Source organism: Erpetoichthys calabaricus, chromosome 1 (genome assembly GCF_900747795.2).
Source record: "Erpetoichthys calabaricus chromosome 1, fErpCal1.3, whole genome shotgun sequence".
NCBI lineage: Eukaryota > Metazoa > Chordata > Cladistia > Polypteriformes > Polypteridae > Erpetoichthys > Erpetoichthys calabaricus.
Window position 1 is genome coordinate 128,557,028 of NC_041394.2, and position 22,508 is coordinate 128,579,535.

Sequence of the window (22,508 nt, forward strand, 5' to 3'; positions counted from 1 at the left end):
TTTATTTAATTATTTAAGGAGACTGTTTAACTTCATACCCTTGGTTTATTGTATTAGGGCTTACTGTGCTTAGCCAGGGCTACTGTTTAACATTATTCCCTGGGTTTACTCTCTTAAGGCTGTTTAAGATTATATTTTATGCTTATTTTATTTAGACTGTATTGCTGCTGGGGGGCTTGTTTTGTTTTGGACGTGCTCTGTCTCTTGGTATGTCTGAGGACTGGGACTTTGTGAAGTGGGGTCCAGCCTCACGTGGAGAGGCAAAATGGGGGGGCAGGGCACTAGGGGGGAAGAGAAAGAGAGCAAGCTATCTCTAATCTGTCCTTTTAATCCTTATAATTATAAGTGCCAAGGTAGTGCTGGGCGGTATGACCAAAATTCTATATCACGGTATTTTTCAAAATTATACCGGTTTCACTGTATTGGATGGTATTTTTTTCCCATGCATGAGTGGATGTTAACCACATTTTCCACTGCAATTACTGGTTAAGAATAACCTGTTCCACTGTCATGAGAATTGTACATTGTACAAAAAAACTAGTATTATTACAGGTTTGCATGGCCCCATAAAGTGATAGTTTTCAAGGGGGTGGCTCTAATGAAGAGAAGGAATCACATTGCATAACAGATGCAGTCAAAATATAGAGCCTTTTTATTGAACAAAGTTTACAAACAAATTAAACAAAAATTTTGACAACATATTTTCAATCATCCAAAGAGGCATTTAGACTTAGTAAAATATCCAGAGGTGCTTGTCAAAAGTTGTATTGCACTGAACATGTCTTAGAAAAGGAATAAATAGTAAATATTTTTTGTAAACCAACTACACTTTCTGTTAATGTTAACAATCTCTGTCCATTGACACATTAAAGTGACTTTTTAAATAACTTTTCCATCATTAAACTGCATAATATTTAACTCATAAATAATAACAATACAATAAATAATAGTGCAACTCACAGTAATAATACTATTATTTACAAGACTTCAAAGCCCAGGTGCATTACACAGTATTCACCAAATTAAAATAAAATAAAATAAAAAAGGTGCAACTTGGTGATGACATCTTTACCAACTGAACCATCATTAAGGCAAACTGCATTAATATGGACCTTGCTTCAAGCTAAGCTACATACACAAAGAATAAAACTGCAACTTGCATTTATAATGCTATTTGTGGTATAGCCCTACGGGAGTGTATTAGGACCACAACGAAGAAAAAAAAAACTATATGTCCAGATTAAAGTTGACATTTCCACTTTATTCTTATAGTTTATTTTGTCATTAAAGTAGAATGTTGTAAACTAAACTTCATCCTAAAATCAATGTTTAATATACTAAATTTTCTCAAACCCCGTCATAAGTTAATGTAGCATATTAAATGCTTTGTGTTAAGTGTTCCCCGACCCAGTTGTTAATCTCTACGTGCTTCTTAAACTGACTTCCTCTGCACTAAGAGGAGGCGCCGGCAGCGATCGCTGCACAGAATACATTCACTTCATGATATTCCTGCTCTCTGAAAATGTCGAATGCTAAGATAAATTTTCATGATGAAATGCATTAAAACAGGTATTAAACATGCACGGTAGTGCTGCTCCCTCGCAGTAAGGGGTTCCCAGGTGTACATTCAGTGTAGAGAACTTTATGGCAGGTGTGATGAGGCTCCAAAAAACTGGATGTATGAATGGGTATTGCACAGGTTTAACTTAAATATTGTGTAAATGTTGGATTTGTGATCTGGTGGTCAGAGACACGAATACAGAATTCAGTGGATGTTCTTCTGAGTGGGCTTTCTTTATTGCATGCGTGCCGTCTCTGTCTGACGTACCAAACCCGCAGTTCCTATCTTTCCTTTTTCTTTCTCCACGTAACCAATCACCACATGATAAACGTCTTTGTGAAATTAAACCTAGTTATAAACTTAGACCACAGAGTGTTCAGAACTGTAAAAAAATCTTCGTTATACATGTTTAATTATGCCATCCATTCAGGGTTACGGCCATCCCAGCAAGCATTGTGTGCGAAGCAGGAACAAATCCTGAATGTGGTGCCAGCACATCACAGGGTGAATACGAGCAATGCATACACTAGCAGGGTCAATATAGCCTTACAAAACCCCACATCCGACATGACTTTGAAAAAAACTGAAGCACACCGAGTAAACCCACCAGAAAAACATGCAAATTCAAGGCACGAAGCACCAGGGACCCCTTTGCGGTGACGCAGCAGTGCACTCTCAATGCCACCGTGCTCCCACATGATTAATACATGCTTTAATGCATTTCATCATGAAAATGATATCAAGTATTTTTCTTAGCATTCTAAATGCTCAGGGAGCAGGAATATCATGAAATTAATGTATTCTGTGTGGTGATTGCTACCTGCACCTCCTCTTAGTGCAAGAGAAAGTCAGTTTCAGAAGCACGTAGCGATTAATATGGGTCGGGGAACACTTAACACAAAGCATTTAATGTGCTACAAAACTTATGACGGGGTTTGAGAAAATCTAGTAAATTAAATATTCATTTTAAGATGAAGTTTAGTTTATGATGTTCTACTTTAATGACAAACTACGAGAATAAAGTTAACATGTCGACTTTATTCTCGTCATAAGCGTCAAGATTAAAGTGGAAATGTCTAGAATAAATTCAACATGTCGTCACACTATTACACAGTACCCAGGTACATTACACAATATTGAAAAAAAAATAAAACAAGTACAACTTGACTTGCAGTATTATCCAGTAGTATAGAAACAGTATTCACACATTTGAACATAATGGTCCACATCCGACCTTTTAAAACCAAAGTATCTACAGCCAACAGACACGGCTCCTTTTTTCGGCAAAAGTTCTTCTGTATCATCATGTTCAACTTTATCGTCTGCTACAGCTTCAATTTCTGAATATTCTCTGTCCATTTTCACCGTTCAATACCTCCACTAACGCATGTACTCCGTTGCATTTGTGTTTAGCAGTGCAGCAGTGAAAAGGTCCCCCCTTAAACAGTTTCCCACTGTGCCACATTCCAAATGTTGTTTAGGCTATTTAAACTGGTGTTGCGGCATAAGAAAAATCCATATCATAACTAAAATAAAAAACATTTTTTGGTATGAACCGGTATACCGGCCAGCACTATGCCAAGGTAACAATAGGCTTCATGGCAATAACTCCTGGGAAAATTGGAAATTAAGGTCAAGGCTGTCTTATCTAAAGACTACAAAATGACAACAAAAGTTCAGAAGCAATGTTTCCATGACCGAACAGTTAACTTTGTGAGCTGGAATGTTAAAGGTCGGAATCACAAATTAAAGAGAAAGAAAGTATTCTCTCACATAACAGGTCTAAACGCTAAAACAGTATTTTTACAGGAGACCCACTTGTTAAGCAAGGATCAGTTTCAGCTGCACAGAGACTGGACTGGCCAAATATTCCATTCCAGCTATACAAAGAAAACTAGAGATGTGGGAATTCTTATCCATAGAACAATCTCATTTGTAGTATCAGATGTAGGATCTGATCCTGAAGGGAAATATTCGATCGTCATGGGTAATTTATTTAACTGTAAAGTGATTTTGATAAATATCTATGCACCCAATGTGGATGATAGGGACTTCATCCAAAACATATTTGCATCCATTCCCACTGTGAACACTCATAAAATTATAATGGCTGGGGACTTTAATTGTGTTTTAAATCCAGACCTGGATAGGTCTCCTGCCACAGGGGTGATGACATCTAACACTGCAAAGACAATTGCACAGTTTGTAACTGATCACAACTTATCAGACCCCGGGAGATTTCTAAACCCAAACTCAAGAGCATATTCCTTCTACTCACCAGTGCATCACTGCTACTCAAGAATTGATTATGTCTTTGTAGATAACAATTTCTTGCCTACAATTAAATCTAAGCATGAGTTATTGTTATCTCCGACCATGCCTCTTTGATCATTATGCCCCACATACTCATCTCACAGCTGGTGTCTTAACCCACTTTTATTAGCTGACAAGAACTGTACAGAATTTATATCCAAGCAAATTGATTTTTTTTAGAGACAAATACATCCTCAGAGGTTTCTGTAGGAGTACTCTTGGAAACCCTGAAGGCTTTCTTAAGTGGACAGATTATCTCATATCTTTCCCACAGAAGTAAATTGGAAACCAAGAAGGTATCAGAGCTAATCAGTGAAATTACTAGAATAGATCAAGAACACACCAGGTGTCCAAATGAGGCACTTCACAGGGCAAGACATTGCATTCTGCATTCAGAACTCAACCTCTTCACAACTAAAGAAACAGAACAACTCATTTTTAAATCAAGACATCATTACCATGAACATGGAGAGACAGCTAATAATAATCTTAGCTCAACAAATCCACAAGTAGGAAGTTTGCAAAGCAATCACAGCAATCACCAACACAGACAGAGACAAAATCATTGACCATAAAAATATAATGCACACATTTAGAGACTACTATAAGTCCTTATATTCTACTGAGTTTAAAAAAGACAATACACAATACACAATCTAATGCATTTCTGGATGCATTACAGATACCACAGCTAGATACTCTCATTGCAGAGGAATTTGATAAACCACCTGCACTATCAGAATTACTAGATACTATAAACTCACTTTAGAGTTGGAAAGCAGCTGGCCCTGATGGTTACCCTGCCGAATTTTATAAAAAATTCTCAGTTAAGCTAGCTTCTCTTTTATTAGCAACATTTACAGAAGCTAGAGAAAATAAAATTATACCTCAAACTTTTTGCCAAGCATTCATTACCATCTTTCCTAAGCAAAATAAGGACTTATTACAATGTGCATCATACAGACCAATTTCACTTCTGAATAATGATATTAAGATACTCTGCAAAGTCCTAGCTAGAAGGATTGAGAAAGTATTTAGATAAGTTGATAGATACTTTATTAATCCCAAGGGGAAATTCACATACTCCAGCAGCAGCATATTGATAAAAAACAATATTTAAAGAGTGATAAAAATGCAGGTATAACAGACAATAACTTTGTATAATGTAAACGTTAACCCCCCCGAGTGGAACTGAAGAGTCGCATAGTGTGGGGGAGGAACAATCTCCTCAGTCTGTCAGTGGAGCAGGACAGTGACAGCAGTCTGTCGCTGAAGCTGCTCCTCTGTCTGGAGATGATACTGTTCAGTGGATGTAGTGGATTCTCCATGATTGACAGGAGCCTGCTCAGCGCCCGTCGCTCTGCCAGGGATATCAAGCTGTCCAGCTCCGTGCCTACAATAGAGCCTGCCTTCCTCACCAGTTTGTCCAGGCGTGAGGTGTCCCTTTTCTTTATGCTGCCTCCCCAGCACACCACCGTGTAGAAGAGGGCGCTCGCCACAACCGTCTGATAGAAATCTGCAGCATCTTACTGCAGATGTTGAAGGACGCCAGCCTTCTAAGCTCTGTCCTCTCTTGCACAGAGCATCAGTATTGGCAGTCCAGTCCAATTTATCATCCAGCTGCACTCCCAGGTATTTATAGGTCTGCACACAGTCACCTCTGATGATCACGGGGTCCATGAGGGGTCTGGGGCCTCATGTATAACGCAGTGCGTAGAACTTGCACTATAACATGGCGTAAGCACAAAAGCAAGAATGTGCATACACACAGAAAAATCTAGATGCATAAATCTGTGTGTACACAAACTTCCACGTTCTTCCGCTACATAAATTCTAGTTAGCGTGAAAAGTAACGCACATGCATGCGCTTGCTGTCCCGCCCCAACTCCTCCCAGAATTATGCCTCTTTGAATATGCAAATCAATATAAACAGCCCTTAAGCTTAGCCTCATGTGAAAAGACAATGGGAAAAGCACGGGGGAAAATAGAAGAATTTCAGCGAATACCAAGTGGAGGCAAGGAAAAATGTACTATTTGTTGGTTTAAATGGTAATATAATCAACAAAAGGAAGATGATCGAGTGACAGAGTGTCGGAGAAACTGGAAAGCTCAAGTTCACAAAGTCGCACAGTGTCCGAAATAAAAAAGAAGTTGTCAGATATCAAAGTCGCCGTGAAAAGGCGAGTCATAGCCCACCGTCTGAGTGTCATATGAAAGCTTATTAGGGTACAGACAAAAAAAAAATAGGCACACAGTGGGGAAAAAAGCAAGAAATGTCAACTTTAATCTCGAAATTTCCACTTTAATCACGTAGTTTATTTTGTCATTAAAGTAGAACATCATAAACTTCATCTTAAAATTGTTTAATTTACTAGTTTCTCAAATCCCATCATAACTAAAGTAGCACGTTAAATGCTTCATTTTGTATTTGATCTTCTATGTGCTCTATGTGTGTGAATCACCACGTGCTTCCAGGCTTTCTCTTCCTCCTACAGGACACAGAATCCATTACATTCGTGATATTACAGCTCTCTGAATAATTAAAATACTGAGAAGTATACGTGATATCATTTTCATGATGATATAAGTTAAAGCATGTTATTAAACATGGGAACACAGTGGCGCAGTGATTGTTCATGTCTCACACAAGATGCTTGCTGCGCCACGCACGACCATCGATGAAATACTTTATTGTAGCAGTACTGTCTCTTTCAAACATACTAACCCCTAATTCCTGTCCTTACTTTTCTTTTTTCCAAATAATAAAATCGCCGTACAATCAGCTCTGTAATAGACGTTAAGCTATCTGTAAGCTTAGAACGCCGATTCTTCAGAACTTTTAAGGAACATTGAAATATCTTCATAGTATGTGTTTAATTATTCTGTCCATCTATGCTTCCAGTGTCGTGCCAGCACAAGCAAGAATACAGCAATATTCTAGCTAGCGCTGCGGCACTGTGTCCTGGCATGTTTAATTATTAACAATATAGATTATTTAAATGAAGTTAAAGTTTTATCTGTATAATATAATAAACATATTTTGCTGCATTTCATCTTAAAAATGATTTTGTCATCATATGTAAATACGCGCTTTATAAAGTGACTCAGGTTGTGCAATAATATAACTGTAGTGCAAATTTACAGTGAGGTAATTGTACTTATATAAGTATAAACAGTTCTACAAGGAGCATCTGATGGACTGATTGAGTATGTTTATAGTTCTTGGGATGAAACTGTTTCTGAACTGTAAGGTCTGTACATTGATTCCCCACTCAGATACAGTGATATAAATACTCTGAGTGGTGCAGTGAGAGTAATATGGAAAAAGATGATCCGCTGTGGCAACCCCTAACGGGAGTAGCTGAAAAAAGAAGAAGAAGAAGGTGCAGTGAGAGTAATAATGCTAAAGCAGCTATTGTATTTAGAATAGTTTTACCATTCCGTGGATCATTATATTGTTACTGGTTAATTACAATCAGATGCATTAAACTAATAAACAATATGTGGTTAATTTCAGTGTATTTTTAAAGACGCGTCAGGGATGTGGATCTGAAAATGAAAGGGTAACCAAACAGGAACAGTAGCACTGCTTTGACACTGGGTGCCGCCAGTCTGCAAAACCGAGCTGAGAACTTGCGTACGCCAGGGTATGAGGTACCATGGAAATGTGCGTGACTTTACGCCAAGTTTAGGTTTTATACATCGCAATTTGAGCGTGGAAACGTTCGTACGCAACATTTCTGTGCATACGCACCATTTATACATGAGCCACCTGGTCCTCCTAAAATCCACCACCAGCTCCTTGGCTTTGCTGGTGTTCAGTTGTAGGTGGTTTTTGTCGCACCATTTAACAAAGTCCTTGATTAGGTTCCTATACTCCTCCTCCTGCCCACTCCTGATGCAGCCCATGATAGCAGTATCGTCAGCGAACTTTTGCACATGACAGGACTCCGAGTTGTATTGGAAGTCTGATGTATATAGGCAGAACAGGACCGAAAAAAGTACAGTCCCCTGCGGCGCTCCTGTGTTGCTGACCACAATGTCAGATGTGCAGTTCCCGAGACGCACATACTGAGGTCTGTCTGTAAGATAGTCCACGATCCATGCCACCTGGTATGAATCTACTCCCATCTCTGTCAGCTTGTCCCTAAGGAGCAGAGGTTGGATGGTGTTGAAGGCGCTAGAGAAGTCCAGAAACATAATTCTTACAGAACCACTGCCACTGTCCAAGTGGGAGATGGATCGGTGTAGCATATAGATGATGGCATCCTCTGCTCCCTCCTTTTCCTGGTATGCGAACTGCAGAGGGTTGAGGGCGTGGCGGACCTGTGGCCTCAGGTGGTGAAGCATCAGCCGCTCCATGGTCGTCATCACATGTGACGTCAGAGCGACAGGCCGGAAGTCATTCAGCTCTATAAGACGTGATACCTTTGGGACTGGGGTGATGCAAGATGTTTTCCAAAGCCTCAGGACTCTCCCCTGTTCCAGGCTCAGGTTGAAGATACGCTGTAGAGGACTCCCCAGCTCCAATGCACAGGCCTTCAGCAGTCGTGGTGATACTCCATCTGGACCCACTGCTTTGCTGGCACAAAGTCTCCTCAGCTCTCTGCTTACCTGGGCTACTGTAATTGTGGGTGGGGGGAAACTCTCTCCTATGCTGGTATCAGCAGAAGGATGGGTGGAGGGTGCAGTACTCCGAGGTTATATCACAAGACCGAACTGGATTTTTCAAAGGCAGACACTTAGCTTCCAATTTTCGACTCCTGTTTAAAGTAATATATAAACCCACAAAGTCTAACTCCCTGGAGATATTATCATTGGATGCAGAAAAAGCATTTGACATAGTTGAATGGAACTACCTTTATGCTACATTGGAGAAATTGGGGTTTGGCCCGAACATTTACGCATGGATCAAACTACTGTATACCAGTCCAGAAGCTTCAGTTTGTATTAACAACATTACTTCAGACTACTTCAAACTAGAACGTGGTACTAGACAAGAATGCTCCTTGTCACCACTGCTTTTTTTAATCGCCATTAAGACACTGGCAGTTCACTGTTGAAATGCTTATGAGATAAAGGGGATTGTCAGAGAAGGACTTGAACAGAAAATTTTTCAATATGCCGATGATATGTTACTGTATATATCAGATCCACAAAATACTGTGCCTGCAGTACTAACAACTCTAACAGAATTTCAAAAGATTTCTGGTCTTAGAACTAATTTGAATAAAAGTGTGTTCTTTACAGTGAATTCTCAAGCACACAATATTAGATTGGACACCTTCCCTTTTATCATCGCAGATCAGTTTAAATACCTAGGGGTAAACATCACAAGTAAACATAAAGCTCTTTATCAACAAAACTTTGCCGTCTGTTGGAAAAAATTAAGCAAGACTTACATCGATGGTCTACCCTTCATCTCACTTTAGCTGGAAGAATTAACATTGTCAAGATGAATATTCTTCCTAAGCTTTTTTTCTACTGTATTTCAAAACATTCCAGTATACGAGGGCAATCCCAAAAGTAAGGTCTCCTATTTTTTTAGAAATACAAACAACCGTTTATTTTCTAAAATATTTACATCATTTTAAAGGTTAAAGAATTATTTATTTTTCTACATAATCGCCATTTCGGTCGATGCATTTTTGTAGAGGCTGTGGTAGTTTTAGAATGCCCATGTCATACCAGCTCGCCACCATGTCCTTCAGGAAGCATTGAACCTCATTTTTCACCTCTTTGTCGGAGCAGAATCGCCTTCCGGACAAATGTTCTTTCAACTTAGGGAACAGGTGGTAGTCACTGGGTGCAGAGAGCATCCAGAGTGATCCGCCGATCTTTACGCATGTTTTCCTCAACCTTCGCAACTGTCTCGTCAGAAATTGATGGTCTCCCGCTCCTTTGTTCATCATGAATTTCAGTATGACTGGCTGTAAACTCTCTACACCACTTGCAAACGTTTTTGACATCCATGCACGACTGTCCACACACTTCCGTCAATTGGCGATGAATTTCAACCGGTTTAACGCCTTTTGCATTCAAAAATCGAATAACTGCGCGAACTTCGCACTTGGTGGTAGCGTTCAACGGGAACTCCATTTTCAAGGGCTGCCAAGCCAAGTTTGAGCATCCCAGCGAAGCTGCGCATGCTTGTTTGGGAGTGGAGGAGGCACCAATCACAACAGTGTGGCCAACAGCTGTACGAACAGTTTTTCTACGTCCCCACCGCTTTGGAGACCTTACTTTTGGGATTGCCCTTGTACATCAATAATTTTTTAAGCAATTAGATTCAACCATAACCTCATTTATTTGGAATTCAAAACATCTGTGTATCCAAAGGGTGACCCTACACAGACCTTAGGCGGAAGGTGGCATGGCTCTACGTAACTTTCAATTGTATTACTTTGCAGCAAATATATAAGCGATAAAATCCTGGAGATTGACACAAATAGATGAACATACACAGGCTTGGTCCGCAATAGGAATAAAATCCTGCAGTACTTCTTTATATTCCATGCTTTGTACCCCAATAAGTACAAGTCATTGCAAATATACCAACAACCCAATTGTGCTTCACTCACTCAGAATATGGAACCAATGTAGGAAGTATTTTAAGATAGAGATGCTTTTATCTGTGGCACCTCTCCTCAAAAATCACCTTTTTCCATCCTCTCAAACATATGCTGTTTTTAATGTCTTGCAAACATTCGGGATTAAATCACTTAGACATTTGTACATAGACAATGTCTTTGCATCCTATGAACAATTACACCCCAAATTTAACTTTCTAGCAACACATTTCTTTTACTACCTTCAAATTAAAAACTTTGTTAAATGAAACCAGCCCAATTTCCTCACCTCCCACCTACCTCTATGCTGGAAAAATTATTGATCAGTCTTGAGGACTTGGACAGCATCTCCATAATATATAAAACCATTTTACAGCCCCTCCCTTTCAAAGATCCAGAGTCCAATGGAAAAGGGATCTCTCACTCAACATCTCAGAAAAGGAGTGGAGGGTGTGGACGAAGGCTCGAGACAACAGCAGGCAGACACCAGATGTAGAGCAAAAAGCAATTTCTTTATTCTTGGTGAGAGAGAGACCACTGCAGCCCCTGTCAGCTTGTGTGACTGACAGTCACCAGCAATAGCCTATCCAAGGATGGAAGTTAGCTCAGTTTTATAGTAGTTTGTTTACTAAACAAAAAGAGGAAGTATGGCAGTTCAATTTGAGGTCAAGCAGATCGTTATAGCTTGTGGTCACACCCTGGAGTTGAACATACAGGAACACACACAGTGTTTCTAACAGTTAAAAGAGTTATTAGCACAGTCACAGTCTTAAGCAATAGCCCTTGTGAGCATCAACACACACAAGAGCAACTGCAGCGATCTCCCAGCTAACTGTCACAGAATGAGTGCAACCTAAGCAGATTTAGACAATACTCACTTCCTCATTCTTTCTGCACCATCAGGGTTACAATACTTCAACGGCTATGTGGCAGTTACAATTTAAGAATCTTATTATAGCTTACATTTCGCACATAATGATCATCCCACATAATTGGTTATACAATATCAAAAGCTACCTTAAAAGTTAGTTTAGTACATTTGTCATACAGGAATACACTCTTACAGCTTAGTGTCTATATTAGATTACATTTGTTCAGTTAGCTTAATAACTCCTTATTTATTAATACATAATTGACATGTTTCTTATGGTTCTATTAGCACCATACTTTATTATTTGTAAAGACTGAAGCACCTTAATTCTAAATATGTCTTCCTCAATTGCAGCAATGCACAGAATTCACTCAAGCTCCATATGCACAAAGCATATAATTATTCAACTTAAAATTATGTATTGAGCACAAGTGTCTAGTTTAAAATTGTCCAAAATGTTTCCAAGGCAAGATACAACCTGTGGACGTTGCAATCAAGTTCCAGCCTCATTGGGCCACATGTTTTGGGCGTGCACCAAATTAACATCATTCTGGACTATAATCTTTAAATGCCTTTCAGACAGCCTTGGTGTCACAATCCCACCTAATCGATTAACAGCTGTGTTTGTTGTACTTTCAGATGGGCTTAAAGTGGAGAAGGACAAATAAACTGTGATTGCCTTTACTACACTATTGACACATAGACTTATCTTGCTCAGCTGGAAGAATCCTAACTCTCCTATTTTAAGTCAGTGGGTAACTGATGTTATATACTATTTGAAATTTGAAAAAATCTAATTCTCACTTAGACGATCTGTACAAAACTTTTTCAAAACCTGGCAGGATTTAATCAATAACATTTTAGAATAAACATTTAAATTGAGCAATGTGATTCTTTCCCGTCTTTGTTATTCTATTTATTTTTATTCATTTATTAATTTATCTATTTACTTATTTTTACTAGTTTAAAGTTTTACTCTGCTGGGCTAGCTCTGTTTCTCATGAGTGTGAGGGTTGATGTGTTTCAAACCAAGTTTTGTTAAACTTGACTTGTTTGTATGGAATGTTATTTGATTTTAATAAAATCAATAAAATGCAAAAAAAAAAAAAATAAAAGAACAAGGCCCCTTCAGTTAACAGTGTGCGGAATGGTGCAGAGCCTGGGTATGTGTACTTACAGAAGGGGAGTGCAAATTTAGAATTCACAGTCAAAAAGGCTCACTTGGCAGATGATGAATACTATAGGTAGCGAGACGTGAATACTTGTAAGACTCCATATTTTGTAACAAAAAAGCTTTATAATGCCATGAAATATCTAAGTGAATTGCTGCTGTATTTGTAGAGTACTTAATAGTTAAAAAGCTTCACAGATAGGCTGCTTTACATATTGTGTATTCCCACTTTAGTTGGCCATCTCAGCACTGAAAATATGAAAGGACTTATTTTAAAACATTTGTATTGGGTAAATGTGCCTAAAGATTAAGGAACCATTATTCAAGTCTTTTTCTGATTGGGAGATTGTTTCAGCACATAAACCCCAACACACTCCCCTCATACGAATGGCAGTTTTGAAGTGCCTCTTGAAAAAGTTGAAATAGATATTGTTGTGGCTTTGTAAAGGGCAAATTAACAAAGTGTGGTGAAAGCACTGTCTGAGGTTTTTGGTTTTATAGTTAGAACCTGCGAGATTTGGACAGGTCTGGGTACATCTTTTACTTTGAGACTAATGGAGGAATTATGTAATAGTCTTATTTATCATCCACAGACAAATGGATTAACTGGTTTAATAAAACATTAAAGCAAATGATTAGGCATATTGTTCATGATGTACTGACTTCCTGGGTCATGGTTTTAAATATTCTGTGATTTATATACTGAATATACAAAAATATAAAACATGAGCAAGTATGGCTTCTTAAAAGTACCATTTGTTGTATGTGCTATCAAATGAGGGAGTAAACTGGCCACAGAGGAAATGCTTTTAATATTTACACATTCCTTAAACAAAGCAGACACTCAATTTTAAATAAGACACTTCTTTGATCTTTTTCTACGGTACTTCAATTTCAGGTAGGAGTTCCAGTCATCGGTCTACTCTCTCCTGAGTAAGATGCGCAATGCCGGGAGTGTGTCGCTTTTATGGCGCAGGTCCTGGGACGCAGGGGGCAGAGTCAATTTCCATCTGTGGGCAGTTTCTCAGAGCTGAGGTTGAGAACGGAGATGTTGCCATTCGTAACCACACCCACTCATGTCTCAGAGGGGTAGTGCTAACCTCAGATGAACCTGGAAGACAAACCTCAGATGTGTGTGCATGACAGTGCATGATACAAATAACCTATTCTTGGTCATTTTGATTTCAGTGCAGAATAAGGAAACTCATTAACACTAGAATTACCAAAGCCTATGAAAAAAAGTCGTAAATCCGGACCACCTTAAATCCTTTCGCACCTCTCCGTCAGCGTCTTTTGTCTTGTAAATGTGCCGATCAAGACAAGCAGCAAGCAGCCTATTATTTCATCCCCCCACTGCCACAGAACGGGCACAAATTTCTCCCAGTTCCAGCCTTGATTATCTGGGAGTGAAGTGCTGGAGTTTTAGAATGGAAATAATAGATCGTTATTTGGAACACATGCATTTCATGTGTGTTCCTTTTCTACAATAATCTGTGTAGACACATTACTAAAATAAATGACAAAATGTAGACATAAACTACATAATATAATAATGCGTAAAGCCTGAAGTCCAAAGATGAAATAAACACTTTCACAAAAGGTTCAAGGATGCTGCAACAGCTTCTGTGGTGCAGTGGCAGGAATTGTTGACTTGTAATCAAGAGTCCCCCGGTTCGATCCTGACTGTCCCATATATTTACCGTTTTGAATAGTGAGCTGCTCTTGTTGTTGGTGCTGTGTTGACATCATGCACCAGAAGGCGTGTAATAAAAAAGGTTTTCTCTGTAACAGGAGAAGGGATGAAATAAAGGAGTAAGAGGGGGGGTTGGTCGCTTCAGTGCAAAACCAGCTACAAAGATTGGAATGTTTGGGATGATAGCGAAAGAATGTGCAAAAACTTGCTTCTCATAAAGAGTTTCAGAATGTTATGGGAATACAGTCAAGGCCATGTACTTGTTTTTCACTTCGAGGGGCTTCATTGCAAGCAACGCTTGTTATTGTGTGTCTTCTGATACTAGGCACCATCTCAGTGAGGGCCAAGTAGAAGAAAAACAATACTGCGTCCCGTGGAAGGGTGTGTGCTGAAACTGATCACTTCTGTATACACTGCTTACACGTAAGCCATTTTGGGTAAGGACACTCAATTAGTATATAAGGGAAGGTTCCGCCCTCAGTTTCTTCGGAAGCTCAACCGTGGGGAACGTGCACACCGCCCGGTATTGGACCAGGCTCACGAGTTGATCCTCTGACGAGACTGACACGTGGGCTCCCTCAGTCTACTGGTCTAGGATGATGGCTCAGGGTCTTTTGATATTACTGTAAGTATAGTATAATTCACATATCTGTATTACTGTAAGTTAATAGTATAAATCATATATCTTTATATATATTACTGTAAGTCAATAGTACAATTCCTATATCTGCATGTATATTGCTATTATATTGTATGTAACTGATATTATATTTGAACAAGTAAACAATTGAAGTATTGGACCTTTCCTCTCTGATTCTTGCCTGCTTATTTTCTGTTAAAACCTTTGAACCATTTTCCCAAACTAAAACAAGGCGTGAGCTTATTCATTGTGAGTAGGAGCATGCGGGTGGCCGGTTGCTTGTGCTATAACAAGCTTGATCTGGCGGCGATCAACGCGCATGTACTGTGCAAGGCATGTACAGGGTCCACTGAGAAAAGAAGAGTGTTCATGGCTCACCTTGCAGAGGAACTTTCTTTCCTCTGCATGTCCTGGAGTACAAAATAAACACCACCATGCACCAAAATGTGGATACTGGGAAAGATCGGGAAAAAAACAAAAAAAAAAAAACACGCGGTCACTGATTACAACCACAAGATGGTATGCGAATGAATATGAATAATGTTACTTTAATGCCAAAATGTTCTCCGAAATATACTATACAGGTCATATAATGAATAATTCCAAATATCATATACATACCTGTGTCTCTGTCTTTTGTCAGTATGGCTTTGACATCATAGACCATAAGGTGCATACTAATTCAGCGTAAGCAGGAACACTCAATAAAACTGAATAAAAAAAATCAAGTAACAATGAGATACGAAGAAAGCAGATTCACCAGTGTTTGCGTGTCAGCTTTTATCCATCCAGATCAGAGAATTTCCAGTTCGATTGTCTGAAAACACCACTCACATCTACAGTTATTCCCAGTTTCAAATAAAAACTAACAGCGTCAGATCCCTTGGGGGGGGGGGGGGGGGGGCGGGTGAGGTAGTATGTATTGTGATCGTGACTTTTACAAGTACAGTGGAATCTCGGGTCACGAACATCTCAGACCACGTACAAATCGGGTTACGACCAAAAAGTTTGCCAAACTTTTGCATCTGTTCACGACCACACACTCTGGTGATGAACAAGCCAGTTTCCCTTCCGGTTCGTACGTGCTGATGATTTCCGCATGTGTTCAGTCTCCCCCTGTGCATTCCCTGTGCAGTGAGCGAGCGAGAGAGAGAGAGAGAGAGAGAGAGAGGGCGCGAGCGAGAGAGCAAGAGAGAGTGCGAGTGAGAGAGCGCGCGAGCGAGAGAGAGAGAGCATGAGAGTGAGAGAGAGAGAGAGTGAGAGAGAGAGAGAGAGCGCGAGCAACCGACGGTCTGGAACGGATTAATTGTACAGTATTTACATACAATCCTATGGGGGAAATTACTTCGGGTCACGACCAAATCGGGTTGCGACCAGAGTTTTGGAATGAATTACGGTCGTGACCCGAGGTTCCACTGTACTATAAATTTATACCGGCTGCTACAGACGCAAATCAAATGTATGTTTTTACTGTATAATATTAAAAGAGCAGCTCACTACTCAAAATGGTAAATATACGAGACAGTCAGGATCGATCCGGGGGACTCTTGATTACAAGCCAGCAATTCTTACCACTGCGCCACGGAAGCTGTTGCATTATCCTTGAACCTTTTGTGAAAGTGTTTATTTGATCTTTGGACTTCAGGCTTCACACATTACATAGTTTATGTCAACACTTTGTCATTTATTACTAAAATATGAAAAATGTTTCTGTTTTGATGATGTGTTTACACAGATTATTGTAGAAACGGAACACACAAGAAATGCATGTGTCCCAAATAATGATCTATTTTCATTCTAAAACTCCAGCACTTCACACCCAGATAATCAAGGCTGGAACTGGGAGAACTTTGTACCCGTTCTGTGACGGTGGAGAGATGGAATAGTAGGCTGCATGCTGCTTGTCTTGATCTGCACATTTACAAGACAAAAGACGCTGACGGAGAGGTGCGAAGGGATTTAAGGTGGGCCGGATTTATGAGTTTTTTCTTAGGCTTTGGTAGTTCTAGTGTTAAAGGATAAGTTTGGTATTTTTCAGGTCAAATTTCACTATAATGGTATATGTCAATTTGCCACATAAAATTGCATTCTAAAGTGAATTTTGTATCTAGTCTACACTTGTATTTATAATTAAGTTAAAGGGTACCAGTTTCTCAATGTGAAGCAGCAAAGTTGTCATCTTAGGAAAATGAACCTTCCACATTTCTGAGGCAAGCTTGTGATAAAAGAAGTAATTTTATTACAGACTGTTGGTACTGTTTTCTTGAGATAAGGTTGCACCTCTTGTTGGCAGTGGGCACCATGGGTGAAGTTTTGATGCCCATGGACTGCATTGTGGTGAACAGCACATGTAAGAGTTTCATTGTACATGTATTGTATACGTCTGAACTGAATTGATTATGGTGCATTTAATTTATTAGTAAAATCATTTTTGTAAGAGCCAAGCTACCTGCACATTTGCATTGCACTCACAAGACCAATCAACACTCAGCATTAAGGAAACTTCTGTGGCATGTCCTGCACATGCATGACAAAAAAATGTTGAAAAAATGAAAATGACAATATAGAGCATTGACAATATAGAGAATTTGACAGTGTATGATGATTAGCTTATGCTGAAAAAGAACTGAGGACAGTGGATTTTGATTGAATAAACCCACTGATATGCACTGATATCAAATCAGTCCATAAATATTTAAAGAGAACATGCAAATATCATTCAGACTTGAGCGCTGTGAGGCAGTAATGATAATTCTGTGCTACCACTCTGCCAATGCTAAGAAATTGCAATTCACATTTGGACCTCAACATTCAATAAGGTCAATAACAGCACTCTGAGAAGACTCTTTGTGGTGAAACCACACTCTTGGCCTTGCATGGGGCTGCAGAGGAAGACAAACCGAGCACAGCCAGTCTTCTTTTAAAATGTCTAAATCTCACAAAATGTTTTGCTTTTTGCCTTCCAAAAATGACATGGATATGCTATTTTGTAACATTTTTGCAATTTTAAAACCTGGATCAGTATTTTTTTTTTGAATTATTATAATTTTTATTTACTGAAAAATGGACTTGCTCAGTAAGTTTTATAATATTTAAAAAAAAACAAAAGAAAAACGCAACAGCAGCTATTTTTGAAAAAAATTATGAAAAACACAACAGCAGCTATTTTGAAAAAAATTATGAAAAATGCTTCACTTTAGAACACAATTTCATGTGGTAAATTAACAAATACCATGACTATGAAGAAATAACTTTGACTTACAAACTACTGAACTTATCCTTTAATTAAGGAACCTTGCAGTGCAGTACTCGCTTCTCTTCTTCAGTATTTTTCATTCCAGTTAATTGGCTTCAAAGGAATAAACAAATAAGAATATTTGACAAGTGAGAGGAGACCATTTAGTCTATTAAGCTTGTTTGTTTAGCTAATAGCTAAGCTGTCCCAGTATCTTATCCAGATACTTCTTAAAATTTGTCAAGGTTTCTGCTTTAGCTAAATGGCTTGGTAATTTTTTTTCAAATTCCCACAACTGTTTCCCTAAATCTTGCATGAAAACAAACCATAGAAAGGGATTTCAGCCCAAGCTTGTACAAAACATATTGACTAAGACTTATGAAACTCAGTGTTTAGTAGTAGTGATGAGCAAAATGATTCATGTGAAACTGAATTTGCATCAAAACTTTGCTTTGCCAAAAATTTGTGAAACAAATTATTTTTTGCAACAAGTAAAAGTCTTGCCATTAGCATGCATCTTCATGTATCTGCAACATTTTTTTCCATATGTAAAGGCATGACATAATTTATTCTGGTGTCAAGCGTGGGAGAATAACATGGCTGGAGAACACTTGATGAAGTAACAGTTTGAATGCCCTTGTTCCTTGCTAAAATCCTTTGGGACTTGTATGTGGCCACAGACAGTCCACCAGATGGATCCTAGTTGCGATCGACTTATGTATTTGAGGAAAGTGAGCACAGATGGTGTTACCTCTGTCTCCAAACGAGTGGTGCAAGGTAGAACCAGCTTCATGAATGTGCAGGCAGGCAGTGCATGAGATAACTTGAAAATATTTAGAGCAATATGGCAGTTTTGGAGGGTGGTTAAGAAGACTATAGTGGTTTTGACTACAGAATACCCCTTAGGGAGCAATATATGTTTCTTTCCAACCCAAAGAAACATTAAAAAAAGGAAAACTAATGTTGGTAAGTTTCTTGTTTCGCAATTGTAAAATTGCTTGCAAAATAAACGTTAGGGCCAATTTTTGCAAAACCAAATGCAACTCGAATCTCTGTTTTTTCGCTCATCACTAATTAGGTGAAGCTGAATGACATTAGTAAATATTAGTGGAGGAACAGACACTGGGCCACAGAAAAGCCAGTGCTGAATTTGATGACAATTTCACACATTATTTTTCTTAAATTTACAATGATCTGGTCTTTGTCTTTCGGGGAGAATGAAAGTTTGCCTCCGAACATGCTTCATAGAAAGATCTTATGTTTCAACCCACTTACTTCTTCAGCAGTTATGCTTAGAGAGGTGAGAAGCTTTGGCTGTGTTTGCTTTATATATGAACACTGTGGTCTGCTTTGTAAACATCTCTTGTTTGATTTTGCTATTTTGCTTTGAATTGGCACTGGAACTTACTATTGTATGGTGTTCTGTAGAATGAAAATATGTGAAATAAGATAGATAGAGAGAGAGAGATACAGTGATCCCTTGCTATATCGCGCTTCGCCTTTCGCGGCTTCACTCCATCGCGGATTTTATATGTAAGCATATTTAAATATATATCGCGGATTTTTTGCTGGTTCGCGGATTTCTGCGGACAATGGGTCTTTTAATTTCTGGTACATGCTTCCTCAGTTGGTTTGCCCAGTTGATTTCATACAAGGGACGCTATTGGCAGATGGCTGAGAAGCTAGATTGCTTACTTTTCTCTCTCTCTTGCGCTGACTATCTGTGATCCTGACGTATGGGGATTGAGCAGGGGGGCTGTTCGCACACCTAGATGATACGGACGCTCATCTAAAAATGCTGAAAGATTATCTTCACGTTGCTATCTTTTGTGCAGCTGCTTCCTGAAATGACATGCTGCACAGTGCTTCGCATACTTAAAAGCTCGATGTGCCAGATTTTGAATGTCATTTCCCCCTTATTAGCACTGCAGTTCTAGAAATGTACAAAAAAAGTTGCACCTGGATTTGAATCAGAGAAGAAACATGATGCTGTACTGTAGAATACTGTATATATTAATAGAAGTATAGCTACTAAGAAACATTTCAGAGCTATCAAAATTTTGTTTCTAAATTTTAACAGAGTAACAACTTTGTTTTTTCTTTTTCAGTGACCGGTGTAACGATGATGAAGTGTCATATGACCATTTTTTTTCTCAGCTGGGGATTATGCTACTGCTTCATGTCAAATGTTTTTGCTGGTGCGCCCTATGAGGATGATATCTGCATACAGGAATCACTGATAGCTAGTGATGCTGATTTCTGTAGGTGAGTCACAGTTTTCTCTGTTTAGAATTTTTTGACAGGAGAGAAAAATGAATACATTTTTACAGTAACTAGACAAAATTATCATATGAAAGTCTGCATGAGCGAAGTTATCCAAATATATTTTTTGCATTGCTTCATACACTGTGGAACTTGAAAAATAAAAAGTTTGAAAAAAAGCAAAAGCGTTACTATTGCTATCATGTTTTAGAAAATTTCTAAGGCTTATCAGACATGAATCGCTGGCTAGTGGAAGAGCATGTTATAGTCTGAAAACTATTGAGTTTGCTGTAAATACACTTTTTCATACAGTAAAAACACTAGTGTTAAAGGTCCAACACACGTTGGTGTAGTAGTAATTTTTTAGGCTTAGCCAGGTTGGATACATGCTTCCTAAATTCTCTTACTCCACATTTTATTATCTGAATTTTGAGATCTATATTTTTGTCATGTCCAGTGCTCTATTAATACTACTACTTTTATATTATGTTTGGCTTTTTGGATTCATTCTCTCAGTCATTCAACAAATTTTTTTTTCACTTTTTGTAATACCTATCCAAATCATTGTTGTTTATCCTCACCATCTGATGTATTACTTTCATACATCTCCTACTCTCTTCATTTATCTTCCTCTCTCCCAGCAAAACCCTGTATGTTCTTCTATATTCTTATTCAATTAAGTTTAATAAAATCTTTTGACACACACTACCCTTTTAGATACCTATAATTATTATGTAATAATTGAGCAAGTCTAGTATAAAAAAATGGAGCATTATTACATAATCTGTAGAGTAAGGAAAAATAGTGGTGGCTCTGAGGCTAAGGATCTGTGCTGATATCCAGAAGGTTGCCAGTTCTAATCCCCGTCACTGCCAAAAGAGATCCTACTCTGCTGGGCCCTTGAGCAAGACCCTTAACCTGTAATTGCTCCAGGGGCGCTGTTCAATGGCTGACCCTGTGCTCTGACCTCAAGGGGTATGCGAAAACTAACAAATTCCTAATACAAGAAATTGTATAAGGCGAAATAAAGAACAAAAAAAAAAAAGTGTTATGACCATTGGTGTACTCAGAAAAAAAAGGTGTGAGGCCTTTAAAAGACCCATAGATCAGTCCAAAATCTTCACTGCCTCACTGGAGACAGGCATTACCCCACATATCCTGAACTCAAATGTTACAGGCAGACTTTTGCCTACTCAGGCCAAAAATATATTTTCCTTCAAAATACTTATTTAAATGTCCAAAAATGCAAATAAATGTCCAGAAGGAATTGGAATTGTGAAAATATGTGGCTTGAGAGACAAGCTCAAATACTTTTTTTTATAAATGTTGACCTATGTATTTATAATTAACATAAGAAGAACAAAAAGAGGCAAAAAAGGGTTTGCCTAAAAAATGCAAAGCAACCCAAAGTTAAGCAAGTCCCAAAACCAGATGCAGTAAATCAGAAACCAGGAAAACAATATTCAGTTAAAGCACTCTTTGAAACAACAATGATCTACTGAAGATTGTACTTCTCAGCCTCCCACTATATAGGCTGAGGGCTGTATTTTGGTCAAAATGTCAGGATGGACTCACCTCTTAGGTTATGTTCACCCTTTATATCATGGGGCATTAAACAGTAGATTCTAAATTTTTTATTGTTGCTCTATTAAAAGAGGCACCATTAACAGGAAATCAGATCTTCCCTAAGTGTGGAATTAATAGAAACAAAAGTTAATATTCCTCATCCCTGCCAATCTGAGTTGATAGGTGGGGATTAGCAGCCTCTGGGGTCACCTCAAAATCTTGTCCCTAGAAAGAGACAGGTAGTGATAGTGGAAGATTCAACCATTTGGAGAATTGAGGAAAAAGATTTGCTCCAGGGACAAATAGTCTTGTAATGGTGTGTTGTCTTCTGGGTGCACAGTTAGGAGACCTGCCTGGAAAGGTTCATAGGCTCTTGGCCAGAGCGAGGATGGATTCAGTTTTCATTGTCCATGCTGAAACAAATGACCTGCCTAAGCATAGTGCCTGCAATCCATATTTTAAGATTTAGGTGTCAAACTGAAACACAGAAGTAACAAGGTGGCCTGTTCAGGGATTCTGTGTCTCTCACGGGACAGTCCAGGTAAAACTGAGAAAAATAGAAGGATTAATGTGTAGCTCAAATCTTGTAAAAGGGCAAAGGAGAAACATTGAGACTCAAGGAAATTG

General features: G+C 38.7%; 1 protein-coding gene across 1 annotated transcript in view; it reads left to right on the forward strand.

Moving 5' to 3' along the window:
- The window catches only part of LOC114650147 (phosphatidylethanolamine-binding protein 4), a 701,255-nt gene that overhangs the window by 14,688 nt on the left and 664,059 nt on the right, over window positions 1-22,508 (forward strand). Inside the window, exon 2 of the mRNA XM_051935655.1 lies at window positions 20,162-20,318. Within this exon, the coding sequence (XP_051791615.1) occupies window positions 20,176-20,318 (143 nt within the window). The 5' untranslated portion in view covers window positions 20,162-20,175. The remainder of the gene's footprint in view (window positions 1-20,161; window positions 20,319-22,508) is intronic.